The following is a 22,051-nucleotide window of genomic DNA, read 5'->3' on the forward strand; positions in this document are numbered from 1 at the left end:
TGTTTATGGAGAACAGTCTTGAAGAAGTCTTTTCAGAGACTGGCACTCTCCTAAAGATCCTCATCACCACACCCATGACCACAGCAGAAGCTGAGAGGTGCTTCTCAACCTTGAAAAGAATTAAGACTTTTCTGAGAAATAGCATGACCCCGGAGAGGCCGAATGCATTGGCCATGCTGTCAATGGAAAAGAGACTGGTGACTGAGATGACTGATTTCAACCAGAAGGTCACTGAGAAATTTGCAAGCCAGAAAGAAAGGAGAGCAACATTTATTTTCAAATAGTGCAACTGGCCAGTGATTAGGCAACTTTACATTGTGTGTGTTTTATGATTACCTTTATTACTTAATTGCTGATAATAAACCCACATTGAAATCAAATTCACTGATTCCTGGTACATTTATTGCATTCTTTAAGTTCACTTCAACATTAACATTTTCAATATTTTATCTAGCAGTAATGATACATAATAAACCAATAAATGGCTATTTACTGTCCTGCATTACTAATGGTTTAATTTTTCATTTTTTTTGCACCAGCTGCCACTGGTCATGACAATCCTGTTTCAAACACTATACCTTTTCTACACTATTTTATCAGTAATATATGTTGTGTATGCAAAACATAGGCCTAGATGAATGTTTTTGCTGTGTTGTACCTTAATTTGAAATGCATTCATCTCTGTCTGGGGTATCTGGTCGCTAAACCTTAATAAGAGGACTTATTTTTAAACAATTACTATAAAACAGACTGAATATGAAAATGAAATACTGACCACATAAAAAGAAACCGTTTTTAGGAGGGAAAAGTAGTTGGATGTCCCATCCATGAAGAATAGCCTAATTCACAATTCAACCACTAGATGTCCAACCATTGCTGTTTAACCAATGAAAACACTTTAACCTTAAACGGTTTGAAGGTCAATCAGGTTTATTGAAGCATCGGCCCTAAATATAAAAACATACAAAGTGAAATATGAAAATGGCACTCTTAATAAAATACAATAATAGGCTACATAAAATACAAAACTTTTGCATGTAAACATGTATGACATCAGTCCAGGATACAATGACGGTAATTCTCTTGCATAGGGTCAAGGGTCAATTTTAATGTGGGTTTTATTTGAACAGATGAGTAACTTATTCCACAACTGTGCAGGTATCAAACAAGTTGCTCATTAAACAATTGAACACAGGCTTTATGTTCACTGGTCTCTATCACTCATCTGACGCTGCTGTAGATCACCGATGCGTCTTCCACAGTATGAACATTTGATTGCCTAAAAAAAAAATTACAATAAAAAAATAAAAAACAGGAGCACAACAATGTTATAGCTCAGTTCTGCGCTGCTTAGTTTGTTTATTTCTCACCTCATGGCAGCACCAGGCTGATGAAATCTTATATTGTCATACTGGCATTCATTGTCGTCCGGTCTGTTTGTCTCTTTCTTTCGGTGATATTTGATAGTAGAGTACTGGATCTCCTCAGTATCTCTGGATTCAGGAGTTTCTCCTCTGGGTTTGACACTGGCATACAGAGCATCCCTGGCTGTATCAGGCTCAGAAAGAGGCTCTGAAACTCTCGGTGACACTTCAGAATAGAGATCATTCTGAAAAACAAGATAATACATAATTATGACAAATTATTTTTTTTGTGTTTTTTTTCCCCAAGAGGTGAGGTGCAGCTTTTCTACAAAATCGGCACCAATAGTTGAATGCTGGGACTATCGGCTATTGGCAAAAATTAATGCCGATAGTTTTTCTGGGTTGCGTCCTTTGCTGGAGCGGCTGAGAAAGGTCTGCTGTCATTATACCAACATACACTCAAAAAAATTATTCTGGCTAAATTTACATTTTATGTAATTCAATTGCATAACAATTTTCCATTTATTTAGATTGCATAGTTTTAACATAAACAAATCAATAAACTTAATGTGATACATATGCATCAGTCATACGTGAATGAAACAGGTAAGATTTATGTGATAGTTCACAGCAAAGTCCCCACACTGCTCAGGGTTCACATGTTTCCACACTACAGAGTGTTAAAGCAGCATTGAAGCAGGGCTGGAGTTAAGAAGATAATTATGTGATGATTGACCATTTTTTTTGTTTGTTTGTTTTGACACGCGCTGCACAGAGTGGGAAATTCAGCAGGGCTGCGTTATCTCAAGGGGCAACATGGGCTGAAGCCCAGGGCCCTGAACACTAGGGGGTCCGCAAGACAATTCTCTTTTGGGACAAAATACCCAAACTTACGACTTTCTTTAAAAAAATCCAGAAGAACCCAGAAGTTGGCAGTGCCGACATAAGAAAAGACAACAAGACTAATTCCCTAACAGCTACGACATCAGCCGCACCCGCAGAGCTCTGCGAATCTACATCTTCGTTTAAGGAGGCCGAATATACCCCCTCCTTCAGCCAGCACTTTTGATTCTACAACATCAGCCTCGTCTGCACCAGCGCCCGCAGAGCTCTGCAAATTTATGGAGACAACCTCGTCCTCCTTGCCCACCTTATGGAGGCCGAATATACCCCCTCCTTCAGCCAGAACTTCTGAATCAGGTGATGATGATACAGGTCAGCAGTTTTCTCCAATTACAGAACATATTCCATCCACTGATGTTGCTTGTTGGGGCCCTGCTGTCACTGAGGAACTGTGTTGTTACTGGGTTAGTAAGGGCGTGAAAGCATCCCAGATATGTCAAAATAATGACGCACCATTCAATGCATCAGAGCGATTTTACAAAAACCAGAAAAGGTGTTTAAGCATAAGCTTGTTCACTTGCTCACTGCGTAATGGTGAAGCTGTGTAAATGGGTTGTTTATTCTCCTCCGACTGGAAACGTGTATTGCTTCTTTTGACGATTATTTGGGCAATCTATGAGTTCTTTTTCTCACTCCGTTTTTTGTGATTGGAAACATGTGTGTGCGGAGGAACATTAATCAAGTCAGCCTCATAGAAATGCCATGCTTACATGCTTGGCACAGACACAGGCTCATGGAATAGATGCAGAACTGAAAGAGCAATGCGAGGAAGAGCAGAAATATTGTCAAGAAGTTCTAAAACGTGTGGTTCTTTTCAGAACGCAGCCTTGCATTCCGGGAGACGTTGAGACGATTGGGTCTCCAAACAATGGCAATTATTAAGGGATACTAGAACTTCTTAGCAAGTTTGACCCTTTTCTTGGAACATATGAGAAAAGCTGCGTTAGCCAAGGGCCCTGCAAAGACTTAACGTGGCACTGAACTTCAGGTGTGGATCTAAATGCAGCCGACAGAAAATCCTGCCATGCCAAGGAGCGCCATTCACATATATAGCTTCCCATTAAATTGTCCCAAATCGTTGTTAATGTCCACAATGACTTCACCCTAGGCCAGAGGTGTCAAACTCAGCTCCTGGAGGGCAGGGACCCTGCAGAGTTTAGATGTAACCCTAATGAAACACATCTGATCCAGCTAATCATGTCATTTAGGCTTATTTGAAAACTACATGGTTTGTGTGTTGGAACTAAACTCTGCAGGGCTGCGGCCTGCCAGGAACTGAGTTTGACACCCCTGCCCTAGGCTGGGAAATTGTCTATTGTGCATTTTTCAGAGAAATGTTTCTCTTTCTGTGGCTCTAAAGCAGAGGTGTAAAAAAAAAAAAAAGTCCAGAAAGTAAAAGTCCTGCCATATATTTATTCCACCCATAAATTTAGCCAGCTGATTTAACTAATTAGTTCTACCTCCTGAAGAGGTGGGACCAAGTCGTTTCTTTCAAGTCACAAGCAAGTCTTCAAGTCAAATCCCAAGTCCTCAATGAGTTAAAGTTAATGAGATAATTAAGTGACTAATTAAATGATGATTGTGCATTAGTGATGAACACCTGCTGTTATTGAGAATTACAGAGGATCATAATTTAATGTTTCTGTTCTGTTGTTTGATGGGTACAACGAACCCTTTTTTGTACATGAACCCGACAGCCAGCCACTACTTCACATTACTGTTTTATTTCCCTTCCGCTGTACCGTACCACACTAAATACATGTTCCCACACATTCAACAAACCCGTATATAACCTAAAACTACAGTTTCATTGGTTAAAATGATGTCACCATCATGGAGATCAGTGTTTGTTTTAGTTGTGCCCATCGTGAAACAATGACAGCGGTTTCTGATTCGCCGCAATTGTTTCACAATGCCAATCTTTCATCTTGGACACCCGGATATTGTGCAGTGTGTCTCAGCCTTACGTCGGCACCATGTGGAGGACAGAGCAAAACCTCCTCGGAGCCATAACGCACCCCTTCTGTGTGCAGTGTAAATAAGGGGTAATCAGCCCATATTAACAGATTAGAGTATTCACACCGCACACAGAGGCGGCACGGCAGCGCGTAGCAGAGCAAAGTCGCAGTGCATTGTTCTTGATCAAAAAATAACAAATTTCACATATTAAATCATGTAAGTGATGTGTTTCGTGTTTCACAATCACCATGTGAAAAAATTAAATGCACAAAAACATATCACTTCCACAAGTTTTTTCCCAAACTTCAAAGGTCTGTTAAATTTGTAAAACTAGAGGCATTTGTTAGCTTTAAGATTACTTTTTCAAGTCAATTATTCAATCCAATTACACTTTATTGTTGGAATTCTTTCTAAAATTTGTCTTGGATCTCACAGCGTGTGTCTCACATCAATTTGCATTGATAATTACTAAACAAACAATATAATAGACGCACCTTAATACAAAAAACAACAGTATATACATAAACACATGGCTACAGTGCACTAGAAAAGTGAGTCCTTTCTATTTTCCAGAGACCTATTAGAACCCCCAAATCTGATTTATTAATTTTACAGACTGATACACAAACAATTTACATAATATAGCCTATTCAATCTAGCAAATTTAACTCTAACCCTTCTGTTAGATGGCAAAATTAATATTCCTCATACAAAATGTGAGAAGGGTCAGACATAATTTTTCCTGACAAGGTTGACAATCTTGAAAACTTGACTCAAGTTTATCGTGTAAACTACCTATATATCGTATATATTATTTACATGTGTGTGGGACAAAGGGGAGGGGGACACGGTCGCATCACAGAGTATGCTGGCTATATCATACATCAAAGCACATGGTGCAGTGTTCAGAGGAGAACTCTGGAAAATACGTCAGAAATGACGATACTTGTCTGTATTGCAGTACTAGCCACGGTTCAGCTGCTGTGCATACACACCGCTTCTGTGCTGTCTCCGCACTGCTGCACATCCATTGTGAAACCGGCATTACAGTGTGTTAATTTCAACATTTACTAATACTAATTTTAAAGTTTCTTCTGTTCTTCAGTACTGTTTTTTGTTTTTAAATACTAAGAAATTATTTAAATTTCCATTCAGTATCTATTTTAAAAAAATATCGGTTAATTAATATCGGCCAGTGTGGTCCGACCTAGCTATCGGTATCGGTAAAATGCACAACCGGTCGACCTCTAAAAGTAATGATGTAAAACAGAAGTATATGTCATTGATTCTCACATAGAGTGGCAATGAAAAGGAAAGAATGAGCATTTGAATTCAATGGCAATTTTTCATTTCTTACACTATTTGCTATTGATTATACAATTAGACCAACACATCTATATTAAAATTGTAAATATATCAGTATTTGCAATAAACCTTGGATATTTTCTTCAGTTTTATTTGTTTATTTATTTTTGATAAAGACTTTGATAAGGTTAGTTTCCATCCGTTATCTAAACACAACAGCTGATTGATTTTCTGCTTCTGTAAAGTTGTCTGAATGATTTACCTGTTTTATTGTGTGATCTTCAGTTTTAACACTCCTTCGTTTCCTCCTGTTATAATCACAGACATTAACAGCAGAACAAATGCAAAGAAAGAAAATATGAATGTTGTTTTTGAAGATTACTAATAATCAAACATACATGAGACATTTTCTACTATATCAGAACAAAATTGAACATATTTAATCACTGCAGTTTTTAATTGAACTCACATTATAAAGAGGATGATGATTATGAGAATAATGATGAATATTCCTCCTCCAGATGCCGCTGTGATCACAATTACATTCCTACAGGCACCATGACAAACTGAAAGATGAAGATCATCATAATTAACAAACTGATGAATGATGTGAAGATACAGGAGTGTGTTAATAAAAGCTTCACCTGTGACAGTAACAGCGTCTGATCTCAGAGATCCATGTTGATTGTGAGCCTCACAGTAGAAGCGTCCACTCTGTAGTGCACTGAAACTCTGTCCAGATCCAACAGATGAGCTTTGATCCTCCTTAAACCAGCTGAAGTTCAGAGCAGGTGGGTTTGAATCACTGCTGCAGATCAGAGTCACTGAATCTCCCTCCACTATTTCACCAGATCCATTTATAGACACTGAGACATTCCTGGGTGGGTCTAAAACAGACAAAAATGAAAATTGAAATAAATATTAGAAAATGAATTTGGATTAATGAACATCTTGAGATGATCATTAACTCACACATGACGTTTAAAGACACTGCATCAGAGTATTTCTCTCCATGTTCATTTCTGGACTTGCACTTGTATTCTCCGCTGTGATCAGATCTGATCTTTGAGATGCTGTAGATTCTTCCAGATCCTACACTCTCTCCTCCTTTAAACCAGGTGAAGTTCAGAGCAGGTGGGTTTGAATCACTGCTGCAGATCAGAGTCACTGAATCTCCCTCCACTATTTCACCAGATCCATTTATAGACACTGAGACGTTCCTGGGTGGGTCTTAAACAGACAAAAATGAAAACTTGTAATAAATATTAGAAAATGAATTTGGATTTGTGAACATATTGAGATGCCTATTAACTCACACATCACATATACAGTCACAGCATCAGAGTATTTATCTTCATCTTCATATCTGGACTTGCACTTGTATTCTCCACTGTGATCAGAGCTGATGTTTGAGATGCTGTAGATTCTTCCAGATCCTACAATCGTTTCTCCTTTAAACCAGCTGATTTCTGCAGGTGGGTTTGAATCACTGCTGCAGTTCAGAGTCACTGAATCTCCCTCCACTATTACACCAGATGGACTGATGGACACTGAGACACTCTTTGGTGGATCTAAATCAGTAAAAACACACACAAAACAAAACACAAGACATTAACAAATTTGTCAATGCACAACTGAAACTCAAGAATCAGATGAATCTCCCTTCACTACCCTTACCAAAAAGTAGTATACTTCCAGTTTATTTTATTAAGTATACTTAAGTAAAGTTCAAATATATTTTTAAGTATACTTTGAGTAGTAAGTATACAAATATCAGTGTACTACTAGTATACTCGTAAGTGTACAATTTCAATACTCCTTGGGACTAAATTGGCCCACTTTCTAGTATATAAAAGTATACTTTTAAGTATACTTTAAGTTTAACAGTAGTAAACTTTGAGTACACGACTAGTTTACATCAAAGTTTTTAGCTAGTACTGCAACTATACTAAAAGTGAACTTATAGGTATACTGATAGACCTATCAGTATAAGTATGTAAGGTTTCACAAACCTTACATACTTAGCTTAAGACAGGACTAGGCCTTAGTTAAATGAACATATTTAAGCAACTTTTACAAAAATGCCTTAGAAGAAAACATTAAGGTGTGCATCTTGACACAGAACAATGACACTGACATATTTTAAGATATGTCAGAGCAAGATATTTTCAGTTGAGACAGCTCAAATATGCATTTTAGTCTGGGATTAGCTTAAGCCTCGTCTGTGAAACTAGGGCATAGTTTACTAATTAAATACTTGTAGTAGCATTTTTAGTATACTTTGAAGTATACACTGTAAGAAATTGCTGTAACATTTACAGAAACTTAAATTTACAAAAGTTATGTAAATCAATAATTACAATTGTACTGTAAAAATACAGCAAACTCTTGCATGCAGTAAAATTATTGTGATGGTGTGTAAACATTTGGATAACTTATTTCATTTGAGTCCACTGAGAAGGAATATTTCTTAATATAAAACTGCAAACAATTAATTTGTAATAGCGAAGTTATTACAAATTAATAACCCCCCCCCAGCACCCCCTACATAAAACACCATCCCACGCCCCTGCCCTGGACTATCCACCTCTGTCTGTAATATAGCTGCTTGTTTTACACTCTTTGGCCACCAGGTGGTGTTGTGAGCAAATTAAGCCTCCAGAAATGAACCCTTTTGTGAACCACTTGGCTGAAAAGCTGAAAAGCTTCATGAAGCTTCATCTGCCCATCACTACTTAAAAGTATACTTTTATATACTAGAAAGTGTCAATTTAGTCCCAATGAGTATTGAAATAGTACACTTACAAGTATACTACTAGTACACTGATATTTTTATACTGACAAAAGGGGCAGTCGTGGCCTAATGGATAGAGAGTTGGACATTTGACCTGAAGGTAGTGGGTTCGAGTCTCAGGTCTGGCAGGGATTGTAAGTGGGGGAGTGAATAACCAACACTCTCTCCTCCCTCAATATCACGACTGAGGTGAGACCCTTGAGCAAGGCACCGAACCCCCCACTGCTCCGGGTGTGTGTTCACTACTGTGTGTACACTTGGATGGGTTAAATGCAGACCACAACTTCCGAGTATGGGTCACCATACTTGGCCACACACCACTTCCCTTTCCCCTTACTAGTTAAAGTATACTTAATAATATACTTGAACTTTACATAAGTATACTTAATAAAATAAACTCGAAATATGCTACTTTTTTGGTAAGGGTAGTTCACCAGATGGACAGGATTCACTGGAGGACCTACAAGTATCAGATTGAAGTATTTATCTGTCGTGGCTGGTGGAATTTTTCTAGATGGGGCTGCAGCTGGTTATTATTAGACAAGTTCAGCAAACACCCCAGTGAGAGTTAATGCTAAACAGTGAAAGTTAAAGATTATTTAAAAAAAGACTAGAATTCAAGAGGCTAGAAATACAGATAAATGTTTTACTGGGTTCTAGATTAAGTTTGTGAATTTCAATTTGTAAATATGTATGTACGTGTGTATAAACTGCAGATTTTGTTGTGTTTGACTGAGAATGCAGTTCAACTGACTCGCCAATGTACTAGATTTCTCTAATACATAAGTAATCTTGGCCAGAGTTCTTGTAGGGAGAAGAATATATTGAAGATAGAAGTGCATCAGTTTGTCAACAGCGATGTTAGCTTGTCAGTCTTCAAATCTTAACCCTTGTAAGAATCTTCTCCTAAATATCTGTCTGTGAGAAATAACTTTATACCTGAAGACAAAGGAGCTGCAAACAATAGATACTGTTAGGACCTCCTGCTGGAGATCCTGCAATCTACAAGAAGTTCATGAGGAATGCTGTTGCTTTGTTATTCTAATTGTATTGACCATATGGTTCACACCTTCACAGACACAGCTTTAGTTGATTGCATCTAAAGCACAGTCACAATGTAATCGCATCTGAACTGACGTTTGCATAATCTTTCAAACAGCAAAAACTGTAAGGTAAAAATACATGTTGCACTGGTTACATATATAACTACAAGTCAATGTGCGATACCAAACAGGACCACATGGAGATTCTTTGATGTGACTGCATACTATACAGATCTGTTCAGAATGACTAAACACAGCAGAATACAGTGATCTGAAGAAGAGTCGACAGCATCAGTGAACAGTTCATCTGTAAGAGCGAATGTTCGTGTTTGAGTGTCTGATATGCACATAAACACCACTGATCCACACAAACTTCTCCAAAACACACACTTCAGTGAGCATCTATTATAAAACACTTGACTACTGAAATGTGTTTGTGTCTTTACCTTGATTATAATCATCATCCATCAAAACTTTACTAGCAAACACAGGTTTGCTTTATTCAGACATAGTCCTGACTTCAGTACTGGCTTATTATGGGCGATAAAATAATAGATATTTTGGATTATATTTGAAAACGCTAATTGGCTTAATTTACATTTACATTTACATTTATGCATTTAGCAGACGCTTTTATCCAAAGCGACTTACATTGCATTCAAGTTACAGTTTTACATTTTATCAGCTCCTTAGTTATGTCATATAATTTAGTCATATATTGAATGTGTTTATATAATGAATCAGCAGTTGGCAAAACTTATTTCTCCATCACAACAGAGATGTGTAGCCCTAAACTCTGCTGGCTTTTCAAAGACAAATTTAAAGAAAAACTCAGTCTGTACTCACACATGATACTGAGCTGAACAGCAGGAGAGATGTAAGTGTGTCCATGTAGACCACAGCTATATCTGCCTGCATCCTCTCTTCTGACTGACTGCAGCAGGAGTTGATTGTTTCCGTCTCTTCTCTCAGTTAATGGCTGTGAGTTTCTGTACCAGATGAATGTTGCTCTGTCAGTCAGAGCGCAGCTGCTTTTACATGTCAGACTGACATTATGACCCTCTGTCACTCTCTCAGGAGACTCCACCTGAAGATCTGAACACAACACACACATTATATCTAGTGCTGCTGTCAGACACTGATTATTATTCAACATAATGCACAGAAGAAGAGTGAAACCTCATCAAAGTCACCTGTGACAGCAAGAGTCACTCCTGGATGACCAGTCCATTTACCATCAGAACTATTAGTGATGAATCTGAAACAGTACATGTGTTCATCTTTCTGTGTCACATGACTCAGTCTGATGGTGCAGTTCTGCTGTTTATCTCCCAGATACTGAAACCTCTGACTGTATTCAGGGTCCTCAGACAGATCTGGAGACTCTCCACCCTTTTCATGGTTGTTGGTCCAGAACACGTTGCTGATCTGATATTCAGTAGGGTATGTATAAGTGCAGCTCATTATCACTGATGAGTCCTTTAGTGCACAGATGTGTGAAGGACTGTAACTCACACCCCAACCAGCACTAGAGACCCCTGAAACACAGAATTCGTCAGGATGAACATGTTGTTTTATCAGTTAAAACAGAACATGATAACATGATAATATTCTTTTCGTAGCTAGAAACAGTGACTTGTTACAGGAAATGTAAGCTAATTTTGAGAGAATCTATTGAAATAAATGATGTGAAGTTCATCATCAGCTTTTGATGCAGGAAGTGACAAAGGAGTGAAAAGAGAATTTAAAGAAAGAAGAAAGTGTTCATCGGTCGCTCATTGTGAAAACTTAAATAAAAACATCAGAGTGTTTGTAATGTGAATGTAACAGAGACTCACCGTGAATCATGAGCAGAAAGATCAGAGGAAGACGAGGAGCCATTCTGACCGACTTCAGCAGAAAATATATCTATAATACAGCATTAATCAGCACTTATAGTCATAACTTGTACTGTATGTACATATATTGGTTAGGTATGTTTTGAAGGATGGCAGCTGGTCATGAGCTGGTTATAAGCTGGTCCTGATCAGAAGCTAGTTGCTCAACCTGCTTAGGACCAGCACATGACCAGATGCCATGCTTCCAATCATACCTAACCAGCATTTGCTGTTTTTTCAACAGGGTTAACATTTCTCATCATAAGACACATATGTTATGTGAGCAATAATCATCCTTTTTTTTTACAAGTTACTAGTGAGTTTGTCTTACCGTGTTGAAGCTCATCAGATCAACAGCAGCCAAATGACTGGCTTTTGCACTGTAGCTTTACTGTCTTTTGCGGTTAACACAGTTTTTTTTACACATATTTGCATAAATATCAGTGTCCCTCCCTCAACAACAGAACAACATTAGTGGAATAAACTAAAGTAAAATAGTGTATAGTTAACAGAAGCTGATAATATTGAGTATTTTAACACCATAAAATGATACTTTGTCCATGATTGTAAAGCAGCACATTTATGATCTTGTACAGTAGTTTAGGGTAAAATGTTCGATTGTGATTTAAAAGCAGGAATTTGTTGTAAAATAAGAAAACACTTGTATCTACCACTGAACATCACTTCAGGTTTTGCTCTGCTGACTTAAATTTAACATTATATATTTACACAATGACAATTCATCATCTGATGAACGATCGCAGTGCATTTCTTCTGTTCAGATGGAGGATGTTACAGAAATAAACACATTTCAGAGACAGAGAAGTGAAACCGGAACAAAGTCGGTCATGAAAAAAACATGCTGTATCAAATACACAGATGACTATTAAGACTAAAAATAGTTAATGTTGATTTAAAGACACTGTGTTATTAAAATGTTCTATGATCTTCTATTTGCTAATAAAGTCATTTAAACTTAAACCTCTCAACACACTGTCTTCTGAGAAAATGGCCAAAAATATTCATGATCACGATTCACTGATGTGTGTCCAATCAAAAGCTCTGAAGAGTGAGAAAGTCCCTCCTCTAAACCGCTTGACACGGACTAACAGGTAACAAATGAGCAAATCATGTTCTGTGAAGAACTTCTGGATTAAAATACACAAGCCCTTTGACATCTCCTCTTCCTGTTTCATTAACATAGCACAGAAATCTGCTCATAATCACTCATTATGGGTCTTTGATAATAAAATTATATCAGGAATCATGTGTTGCATAAGGTTCATCTGTAGAAGCAGACCTATGTGTTTGTCTTACAGCTTCGAAGCTCATCAGATCAAAAGCAGCAAAATAGCTGTTTTAACACATGCACTTCAGCTTTACTGGCTTTGTGTGGTTAACACTGTTTTTAAAAGCTCAGCAGCGGAAATATTAGTGTCCCTCCCTCAACAAGAGAACAACATCAGGCTACTGAAATAAAACTAAAGAAAAATAATGATCTTTAAGTTAATTTAAATATAGAGAGCTAGATCGAGTAACCAGACATTTTGCTGGGTATTTCATAATAATTGTGAAGGTTAGTTGATGTTTTTTGATTCAGAAAGACTTTTTCCTCTTTTGTCTGTCGGCCCTGCTGCACATCTTTGATAACTGAATCACGTGATTCTGTCTTCTGCACAGCAGCGACGGTTAGAGCCAATTTAACATTTACTTACTAATGTGCAGACAAGCAGAAAGGTGTATTTATGTTTAACTTTTCTTGCATTTGCTGAAGCCCAAATGAGTTTTAATGACTTCATGAATGCTAGAAACTCATCTCATTACGGAACCGGCCAATCAGAATTGATATTCAAATAACTGATTTAAATATCATTTAAATTGTCTTAATAAAAATAAGTCCTGAAGCAGGAAACACAAGCAAACGCATTCAACCAATAATGAGGTAAAGAGCATTGAAGAAACAAGAGGAGATGCAGGAATGGATCAGAATTTATGAATTATGATACAAACATATGAAGGAGTTTTAACACAGTACAGGATAAAACACACATGAAGATGAATTTAGTGATTTCCAGCTGATGTGCATTAATGTTGAGGTCAGTAGCAGGAGATGGTGACCTCTGCTGGTGGTTTGAGGGTTTGAACAAACACATATGAGATCATCACAAATAAAACTGATCACTTAAAGGGAAAGTTACAGAAACACATCGACAGAATATCAGAAGCTGACAATATTGACACAATAAAGCAATACTTTCTCCATTGTGAAGGTGAAAAATTGAAATATTGCAGGAAATATTTTAAAATTGTAACAATGAGCTCACTTTAACATTAATATGTATATTTCTATTCAATAACATTCATTTTATTTCACTTTTACACAGGGTGTATTTTTAAAGTTTTTAAGCAAATTAACCTCAAATTAATAACATTAATTAATAACTGTATCTTTAATCGGCACATGATGTGTTACAGGTAATTTAAAGTTTATCGTTGTGTTAAATTAGAAAATCACAGAACAGACATTACAAAAAAAGAAGCTTTAGAAATATTTTTTAATGCAACACAACAATACAAATACATACTGATATATGAAAGGATTTGAAAAAAGAAACGATGCTCCAAATATAAAACTAAAAGCGCTACTAGGGGATGGCAAATGTTTTAAGTAGGGTTGGGCATTTTCGCATTCGAATATTTGGGCTCATAAAAAACAAATGTTCGAATATTTGTTTATTTAAATGAGGTTTAATGAGAAAGACGTTATTTTTAATTATCAAGTTTATGTCACGATGTCTGAACAAGCTTATGATTAGCACTTGGGTAAAGTTGGTTTTATATTCGCACATTCGAATTCTGCATTCAATTACTTCTACAGTGGACATTCAGCGGATATTCGCAAATAAATAGGACATTAAAACAATACTTGCCCAATTTGATCGATTGTGGAAAAAAAATGTAGTAGGTTGACAATGATTTAGCCGATTAGAATTTGCAAAAAATAACAATATGAACGCGCTGACAAAGATAACGTGTTCTAACAGTTTCTTAGCGCTTTGTGTTAAACCACTCTCCCTCGAGAAAATAAATAAAATAAACCAGTTTCACTAATTCACTTGATCAGAGGTAATTACATTTTGTCAGATATTTTAGTAAGATCATCATTTAGATCAGTCCAAACTTTACATTCTGTGATCAAATACTATCAACTTGTTAACACGCTCCACAGCGCCACCCAGTGCATGTAGTTATAACTGCTTAGGATTTATCATGGATTCCCTGCATTTACGGCCAGCAAATTAACGCATAGTACAATTCGAATAGTGTTTTTATTGTTCAAATAATAATTACAGACAGAATATTATAGAATATGCACACCCCTAGTTTCAAGTAAGTTATTCAGTCTTTCATTCAATCGATTCGTTCAAAAAGCTGATTCATTCAGAAAAGAAGCGAGTGGCTGCCTTCATAAATGGCTCACTGAATCATTGACTCACTGGATAAGTTTAAAAACGTGGATTCATTCAGTAAAGAAACACCGCTGTGTGTTGATCACAACAGTCCTCCTAGGGCTTTATTTTCATTGGCAAAATTAATGCGTCCTTTACATTATCTTCAAATGTCTCCGAAAGAGCACCGAATACGTAAGCGTAACTTCAACTGCTCAGGTAATGAAAATATGACCCATTTCTGGGGCTGAGAAAATGACATTTTAAAATCAGTCAGAGCTATAGAAATGCATCTTAATATTTACAAGTAAATCTCCATGTTATGCGTAGGCTACTTTCTATCTGACCCACCCTCATCTAGTTTTGATGTCCATCAGGGGGATCAAGCCTTCTTTAGGGGGGTCAGACCCCCCCAAACCCCTCACCCCTCCCCCCGTAATTCGCACCCTGCTTTTACATCATCTTTCCTAAACCATAAAGAAATGAAATGCTTCATTGACTCTTCATTAATGATCCCTGCCAATCATCTGTGGCTCCGCCCACATAGCTCAGGATTGGTTCCTTTGTGCTCCGCCTCTTACTGCAGCATCTTCCTGTTGATCTGAACAAACAATCAGATGAAGACCTGAAGAACTGAAGAGGGTTTATTGATTATATTGAGAAGAGCAGCAGGTTCAGACACTTACTGATGGACTCTCATGTTTAGGATCAAGAGTCCTGCAGGAGTCTCCAGGAGGTCTGGGATGAACGGTCTGTGTGAAGAGAGTGAGAGATCGGTCATGTGATCATCTGTGATGAAGATCTGATTTTGACGTCTCACTTACTGAGAGTGTGTCGTACAGGTCAGAGGTCATGGACTTGAGCTCAAGAGCTGTATATGTGTCTTCATTGGGATCAGAGATCTACAGAGACAGAAATATGCAAACATTGTGAGTTCAGGTGTAAAATCTGATACATTAACTACTGACTTTAGCATTTAGATGAACTTTTTACAGGATCCAGAACTATAGACTCATGTGTCTTATACTCTTAATATTTCTGTACGGCTCATAGCGCCTTTAACATCTCTGCATGCAGGAAAACTGTAAATAACTGATAAACTCACCGCAGACTCCTTCATAGCAGATCTTCTGTTCATCCTTTTATTAAGACTGAAGAAGAAAGATGAATAAACAGCACATTTAAAGAGTTTCATATACATTTTTTTATAATAATGTAATCTTCATTGTTCAAAATTGGAAGGAATTTTAGTTGCGGCTATCCCATGCTTGTAGAACGTAGTTTTACAAAATAACCAAAGTACTTCAACAAAAACCCTTAATTTTGTAGAAAACAGTGATCAAAATTAGAGATCAGCTATGATTGTAGCACGAAGATAGATTACAACTAAAATTTCTGAAGGTTACAGCAGTCAAAAATTAGTAGGAAGTCTAGAGGCTCTTGCTTTGAATGATTTCAGCACATCTGCGGTCGCAGGACATCACTAGTCTCTCACACTGTGCTGCTGTGATCTTGGCCCACTCTTCTTCCTGTCTCTTCCATAGTTTGGTAACTGTAGTTGGTTTCTTAACCATAACTTTGTCGCCAAGGATTTTCAATCGACCAGTTCCCCTCTCTCCACACAGCATGCTCCTCGTCATGCTAGTCTAGCCTTTTGTTTCTTTCTGCTGATGAGAGGCTTGTGGCTTTTTGGTTGTTAAATAAAGGAGTGCTCATTCAAAACAGTTGCGTTCGATCCTTCGCTAAACAGATCCTTGCCCTGCTCATAACTGAACTGGTGAGCAATTCCAGCTGCAATGTTGAACCGATTCCCCGTTGAGATTTTCCACATTATTCTCCCAGTGTGGAGGTCAATGTGAGGTCAAAGTGCACTCACTGCCCAGAGACTAGGTACCCAGCATGCAAAGACTGCATATTTTACGTGTTGATTGTGCTGTCTTCCCCTGCATTTGTCTTTCGAGATGACCAGCCTTTTTAGGGGACTGAATGAGTTAGAAAGATTCAAATAGGACTAAGCAGTCACCTTAAAATGTTTAGGATGTGTTCTAATTTTAATCTCCACTTTGTGTGTGTGTGTGTGTGTATTACATGTCCTGATCTGCTGTAATGATGGAGTGACATCGACCTCACTTCAATCACATACCTGAAGATATTCAGGACTTGAAAACTTGAAATGTAATTTAACATCTTGTGAAGTCAAAAACTGCATGTTTGTAAGAAACCACATTTTTAAATAATGTTTTTTAAAAATGTTCCCAGAATAATTTATAAAACTAATTTGACTAAATCACACACACACACACACACACACACACACACACACACACACACACACACACACATGTTGGTTTTTGTGGTTTATGGGGACTCTCCATAGGCGTAATGGTTTTTATACTGAACAAACTGTGTGTGCTATTGCCCTACACCAACCCTACACCTAAACTTAGCCCTCACAGGAGACTTTGTGCATTTTTAGATTTTCAAAAAAACACCATTTCGTATGTGTTTTAAGCCTTTTGAATTACGGGGACATAGGCAGTGTCCTCATAAACCACCTTCATATTGTAATACCTCTGTCATACCCATGTCATTATACAAATATGTGTCCTCATAAACCACATAAACATGCACACACATACACACACACACACACACACACACACACGCCTCTTACGGAATATCTGCAGTTTTTAACTGTTATACATGCATGTGCGGTAAACAAGAATACTTTACTTAAACATAACACTTAGGCTACATTTAATAAATCAATACTGAAAACATACAGGAGTTATTTTTTGAAAGGAATGTCTTACCAAATGTACATCACAAAAGCACCTGATGCTCCACCGAGTAAAACACCGACAGCAGCAGCTACAGCAACAGCAACAGATGAGAAACATCTGACTGCTGAAATACACAAAAATACACACACACACACACCAAATGCTTAACAGGACTAGATAAAACAAAATACACAAATAAAGAAGAAAGCAGTTGTATGTGGCTGAAATATAGTATATGAATCATAAATCTCACACAAGACGTTTAAAGTCTCAGCATCAGAGTATTTCTCTCCATGTTCATATCTGGACTTGCACTTGTATTCTCCACTGTGATCAGAGCTGATCTTTGAGATGCTGTAGATTCTTCCAGATCCTACAAACGTTTCTCCTTTAAACCAGGTGATTTCTGCAGGTGGGTTTGAATCACTGCTGCAGTTCAGAGTCACTGAATCTCCCTCCACTATTTCACAGCATGGACTGATGGACACTGAGACACTCTTTGGTGGATCTAACACAGACAAATACAAAACATTACCAAAATTATTTTGACATCACAAACTTATAAATCCCACATTTATGAATTACTCCAGTATTTCACCAGATGAACCAGATTTAAATATATATGTAATTACTTAATTTTACAACAACATTTGTAAACAATTTCCTTCTCAACCTTAGAAATGATCTTTTTTTCCTTTTAGTGACTGTTGAAAAGGCCAAGTATTTCATAGTATTTTCTGATTTGATGTTAATGTGATCCGCCCAAACTGACTGTTTTAGTTTTAGTTTCTCACAGTCCTGTCAGCAGCTTGATATAGAGTTGCTTTTATTGTGTGTGTGTTCAAGAACAAGTAAGAGTGTTTGTTTATGTCTGGCTTACACTCTCAAAAACATTTTGGTAATACATTTAAATTATATCTCAATTACATACACATTTTCCATCCATTTGGATTACATAGTTTTAACATAAATCAATAAACTTAATGTGATTCAAATGCATCAGTCACATGTATTGTAAATGAAACAGGCAAGTAATACTTCACAGCAAAGTCCTCATGTTTTTTCACACATACGGAGTGCTAAAGTAGCATTGAAGCAGTGTTGAAGTTAATGAGATATTTATATGACTTATGATTTTAGAGAAAGGACAAGAGCTCCCAAAAAACCCATTGATTCATCAGACACAGGAAGCCCTGAACTCTGCTAACTTTTCAAAGACAACTTCAGTCTGTACTCACACATGACACTGAGCTGAACAGCAGGAGAGATGTAAGTGTGTCCATGTAGAGCACAGCTATATCTGCCTGCATCCTCTCTTCTGACTGACTGCAGCAGGAGTTGATTGTTTCCGTCTCTTCTCTCAGTTAATGGCTGTGAGTTTCTGTACCAGATGAATGTTGCTCTGTCAGTCAGAGCGCAGCTGCTTTTACATGTCAGACGGACATTATGACCCTCTGTCACTCTCTCAGGAGACTCCACCTGAAGATCTGAACACAACACACACATTATATCTAGTGCTGCTGTCAGACACTGATTATTATTCAACATAATGCACAGAAGAAGAGTGAAACCTCATCAAAGTCACCTGTGACAGTAAGAGTCACTCCTGGATAACCAGTCCATTTACCATCAGAACTATAAGTGATGAATTTGAAATAGTACATGTGTTCATCTTTCTGTGTCACATGACTCAGTCTGATGGTGCAGTTCTGCTGTTTATCTCCCAGATACTGAAGCCTCTGACTGTATTCAGGGTCCTCAGACAGATCTGGAGACTCTTCACCCTTTTTATGGTTGTTGGTCCAGAACACTTTCCTGATCTGATGTCCAGTAGGGTATGTATAAGTGCAGTTCATTATCACTGATGAGTCCTTTAGTGCACAGATGTGTGAAGGACTGTAACTCACACCCCAACCAGCACTAGAGACCCCTGAAACACATAATTCATCAGGATTAAAATGTTTTGTCAGTTAAAAAAGACCATGAACAGATGCTACGTTTTACTATTTTAAAACAGCAACTCATTACTGGAAATATTAGCTAATATTCACAGCATCTATTGAGTGATAAATGATGTGAAGTTCATCGTCAGCTTTTTTGAAGGGTGTTGCAGAAAAGCAGAAGTAAAAGCACAGAGACAAAGGAGTGAAAAGAGAACCAGGAAATCAGACGTGAACAACATGCTGCACTATCAAATAATGAAAAACAAATAATAAGACTAAAATGATCAAACTTGATTTATTAAATACCCAATGACATCCAATTTTGAGTTTTGTGGCTTTTAGATCATGTCTATCAGATCTGAGTTCATCTGCTAGTGAACTCCTTTGACACAATAAATATTGAATATTTACTTCCGCGAGCATGATCTGAAAATATTCATGATCTGCTGTTACAATGATTTTTCTCCAATCAGATAACGAGCATGTTCCTCCTGAACCACCTGACACTGACTAGCTAATAGCAAAAGACTACTGGATATTTACAAAAGGTACAAGTCCTTTGACGTATATCTCACCCAAACTTCCTGTTTGAAAGGAAATATGTGATTACAAGATAGAAGAAAGTGCTCATCCACCGCTCATTGTGAGGCCTTAAAGTGTTTGTAATGTGAATATAACAGAGACTCACCCTGAATCATGAGCAGAAAGATCAGAGGAAGACGAGGAGCCATTCTGACTGACATCAGCAGAAAATATATCTATAATAAAGCATTAATCAGCACTTAAAGTCATAACTTGTACTGTATGTACATCACCTCTTAATATTTCTCACATTAAGACATGTATATGAGCAATAATCATCAGTTTTCATTGAAGAACGAGTGTGTTTGTCTTACCGTGTTGAAGCTCATCAGATCAACAACCACAAAATGACTGACTGTTTTAACTCATGCACTTCAGCTTTAGACTGATGGACTATTTGTGGTTACTCTTTTTTCTTAAAGCCCAGCAGTGGAAATATCAGTCCCTCCTTCAAAAAGAGAACATCACTAGACTAAAACTAAAGCTATCCCTTCCTTTAAGTTAATTTAAATACATTTACTGAAGATATTTAGAGAACAGGATTGTGTATCCATACTTTCTGGTGGATATTGCGCAATTGTGATGTTTGTACACTCAGGAAGAGCAAACTCTTTTTCCTCTTTTCTATATCGCCCCTTGCTGGGCATCTTTGATTACTGTATTACGTGATTTACACTGCTGTACAGCAGAGACGTCCATTATATCAGGGACTCTCAAACTTTTCAGTGCCAGGGACCCCTTACAGGGAGAGCATTCTTCACAGAGCCCCTCAAAATTATTACAGTGATCAAGCCCTTACTACAAGTTATAGCCTACTCTTAGATTCACTGGACTTCCATTTGACTGGAAATACATTTATTTTTCTGAATTGTGTTTAATATTTCTGGATTACATTTTTTTTATGTTTTAATTTTATGGATTCTGTTTAACGGTTTAGTTGTAATCAAAAAGCACGTTTAATTATTTAAAATTATAAAGCATACAATTTATTAAAAGTTTATCAAAAAAATAGTTTCGGGCCATATGAAATCTGTTTTTTTCCCCCTCAAATTCTGTTCTATTGTTCTCAAAATAAGTGTTTTGTGTTTTAATGGTGCATTACAATAATGACAGTTAGATATAAATTAATAAAACTGTAACAATATTTTATTAGCAAAAATAAAATGTAAGTTTTTTTCCCTCCGAAATTCTCTCTCTCTCTCTCCCTCTCTCTCTATATACACACACACACACACACACACACACACACACACACACACACATACATAGGCCTACATACATACATTCTCTCTCTCTCTCTCTCTCTCTCTCTCTCTCTCTCTATATATATAGGGAGAGAGAGAGAGAGAGAGAGAGAGAGTCTGGTCCAGAAACATTCCGTTTTTGTGCTTTTGCCTTTATACACCAGTACATGGATTTTAAATAAAACAATCAAGATGTGACTGAAGTGCAGACTTTTAACTTTATTTTAAGAGGCTCCACAAAAATATGGAATTTGCCATTTAGGAATTACAGCCATTTTAAGCAAAGTACCTCCATTTTCAGGGGCTCAACAGTATTTGGACAAAGTGACGATTGTAAATTGAAGCACAATTTTAATACTTGGATGAAAATCCTTTGCGGTCAATGACTGCCTGTAGTTTGGAGCCCATGGACATCAAATCCTGAGTTCCCTCCCTGGAGATGCTTTGCCAGGCCTTTCTGTTTAGCTCTAACCCTACTCAAACACACCTGAGCATGCTAAACAATGTCTTCAAGGGGACCTATTATGCAAAAATCACTTTTATGTGTGGCCGAAGTTTATGAAAACAGCCAGCCTATAATGTTAAGGCAGCGGCTATTTGTAATAATATTTGTGTAAATAGCGATAGATGCTATATACACAGATAGTGCAAATAGCATATTTTTTTAGCGATATATTCTATTTACACCAAGTGAAAATAGCAGGATTTTTTAATGATATGCTATTTACACTAAGTGCAAATAACTATAGATTATATTTACACTATGTTAAAATGGTGAGATTGTCTGCTATTTATACTACTTATT

The 22,051-nt window shown here is 37.2% G+C and overlaps 2 protein-coding genes across 3 annotated transcripts; both read right to left on the reverse strand.

Annotated features, from left to right (window-relative positions):
* Positions 1-915: 915 nt before the first annotated feature.
* On the reverse strand, positions 916-11,623 carry LOC306872978 (B-cell receptor CD22-like). Its single transcript, XM_079421954.1, has 11 exons — positions 11,577-11,623; positions 11,207-11,276; positions 10,562-10,906; positions 10,215-10,463; positions 6,848-7,102; positions 6,504-6,761; positions 6,176-6,418; positions 6,001-6,097; positions 5,794-5,839; positions 1,371-1,609; positions 916-1,279 (listed from the first exon to the last, which is right to left on the reverse strand). Exons 1-11 carry the CDS (start codon positions 11,589-11,591, stop codon positions 1,222-1,224), a joined length of 1,875 nt encoding a protein of 624 aa, XP_079278080.1. The 5' UTR covers positions 11,592-11,623; the 3' UTR covers positions 916-1,221.
* Positions 11,624-13,781: 2,158 nt separating this feature from the next.
* On the reverse strand, positions 13,782-20,598 carry LOC306872994 (cell adhesion molecule CEACAM6-like). Of its 2 annotated transcripts, none has more exons than XM_079421980.1 (10): positions 20,317-20,598; positions 20,109-20,178; positions 19,063-19,407; positions 18,716-18,964; positions 17,731-17,985; positions 17,508-17,601; positions 15,800-15,845; positions 15,519-15,596; positions 15,381-15,446; positions 13,782-15,295 (listed from the first exon to the last, which is right to left on the reverse strand). In XM_079421980.1, exons 1-10 carry the CDS (start codon positions 20,329-20,331, stop codon positions 15,272-15,274), a joined length of 1,242 nt encoding a protein of 413 aa, XP_079278106.1. In that variant the 5' UTR covers positions 20,332-20,598; the 3' UTR covers positions 13,782-15,271. The 2 variants fall into 2 exon arrangements, with proteins under 2 accessions (XP_079278106.1, XP_079278107.1); XM_079421981.1 differs by having other exon boundaries at positions 17,508-17,598; positions 20,317-20,431.
* Positions 20,599-22,051: the final 1,453 nt, after the last annotated feature.

Source organism: Barbus barbus (genome assembly GCF_936440315.1).
Source record: "Barbus barbus genome assembly, chromosome: 7".
NCBI lineage: Eukaryota > Metazoa > Chordata > Actinopteri > Cypriniformes > Cyprinidae > Barbus > Barbus barbus.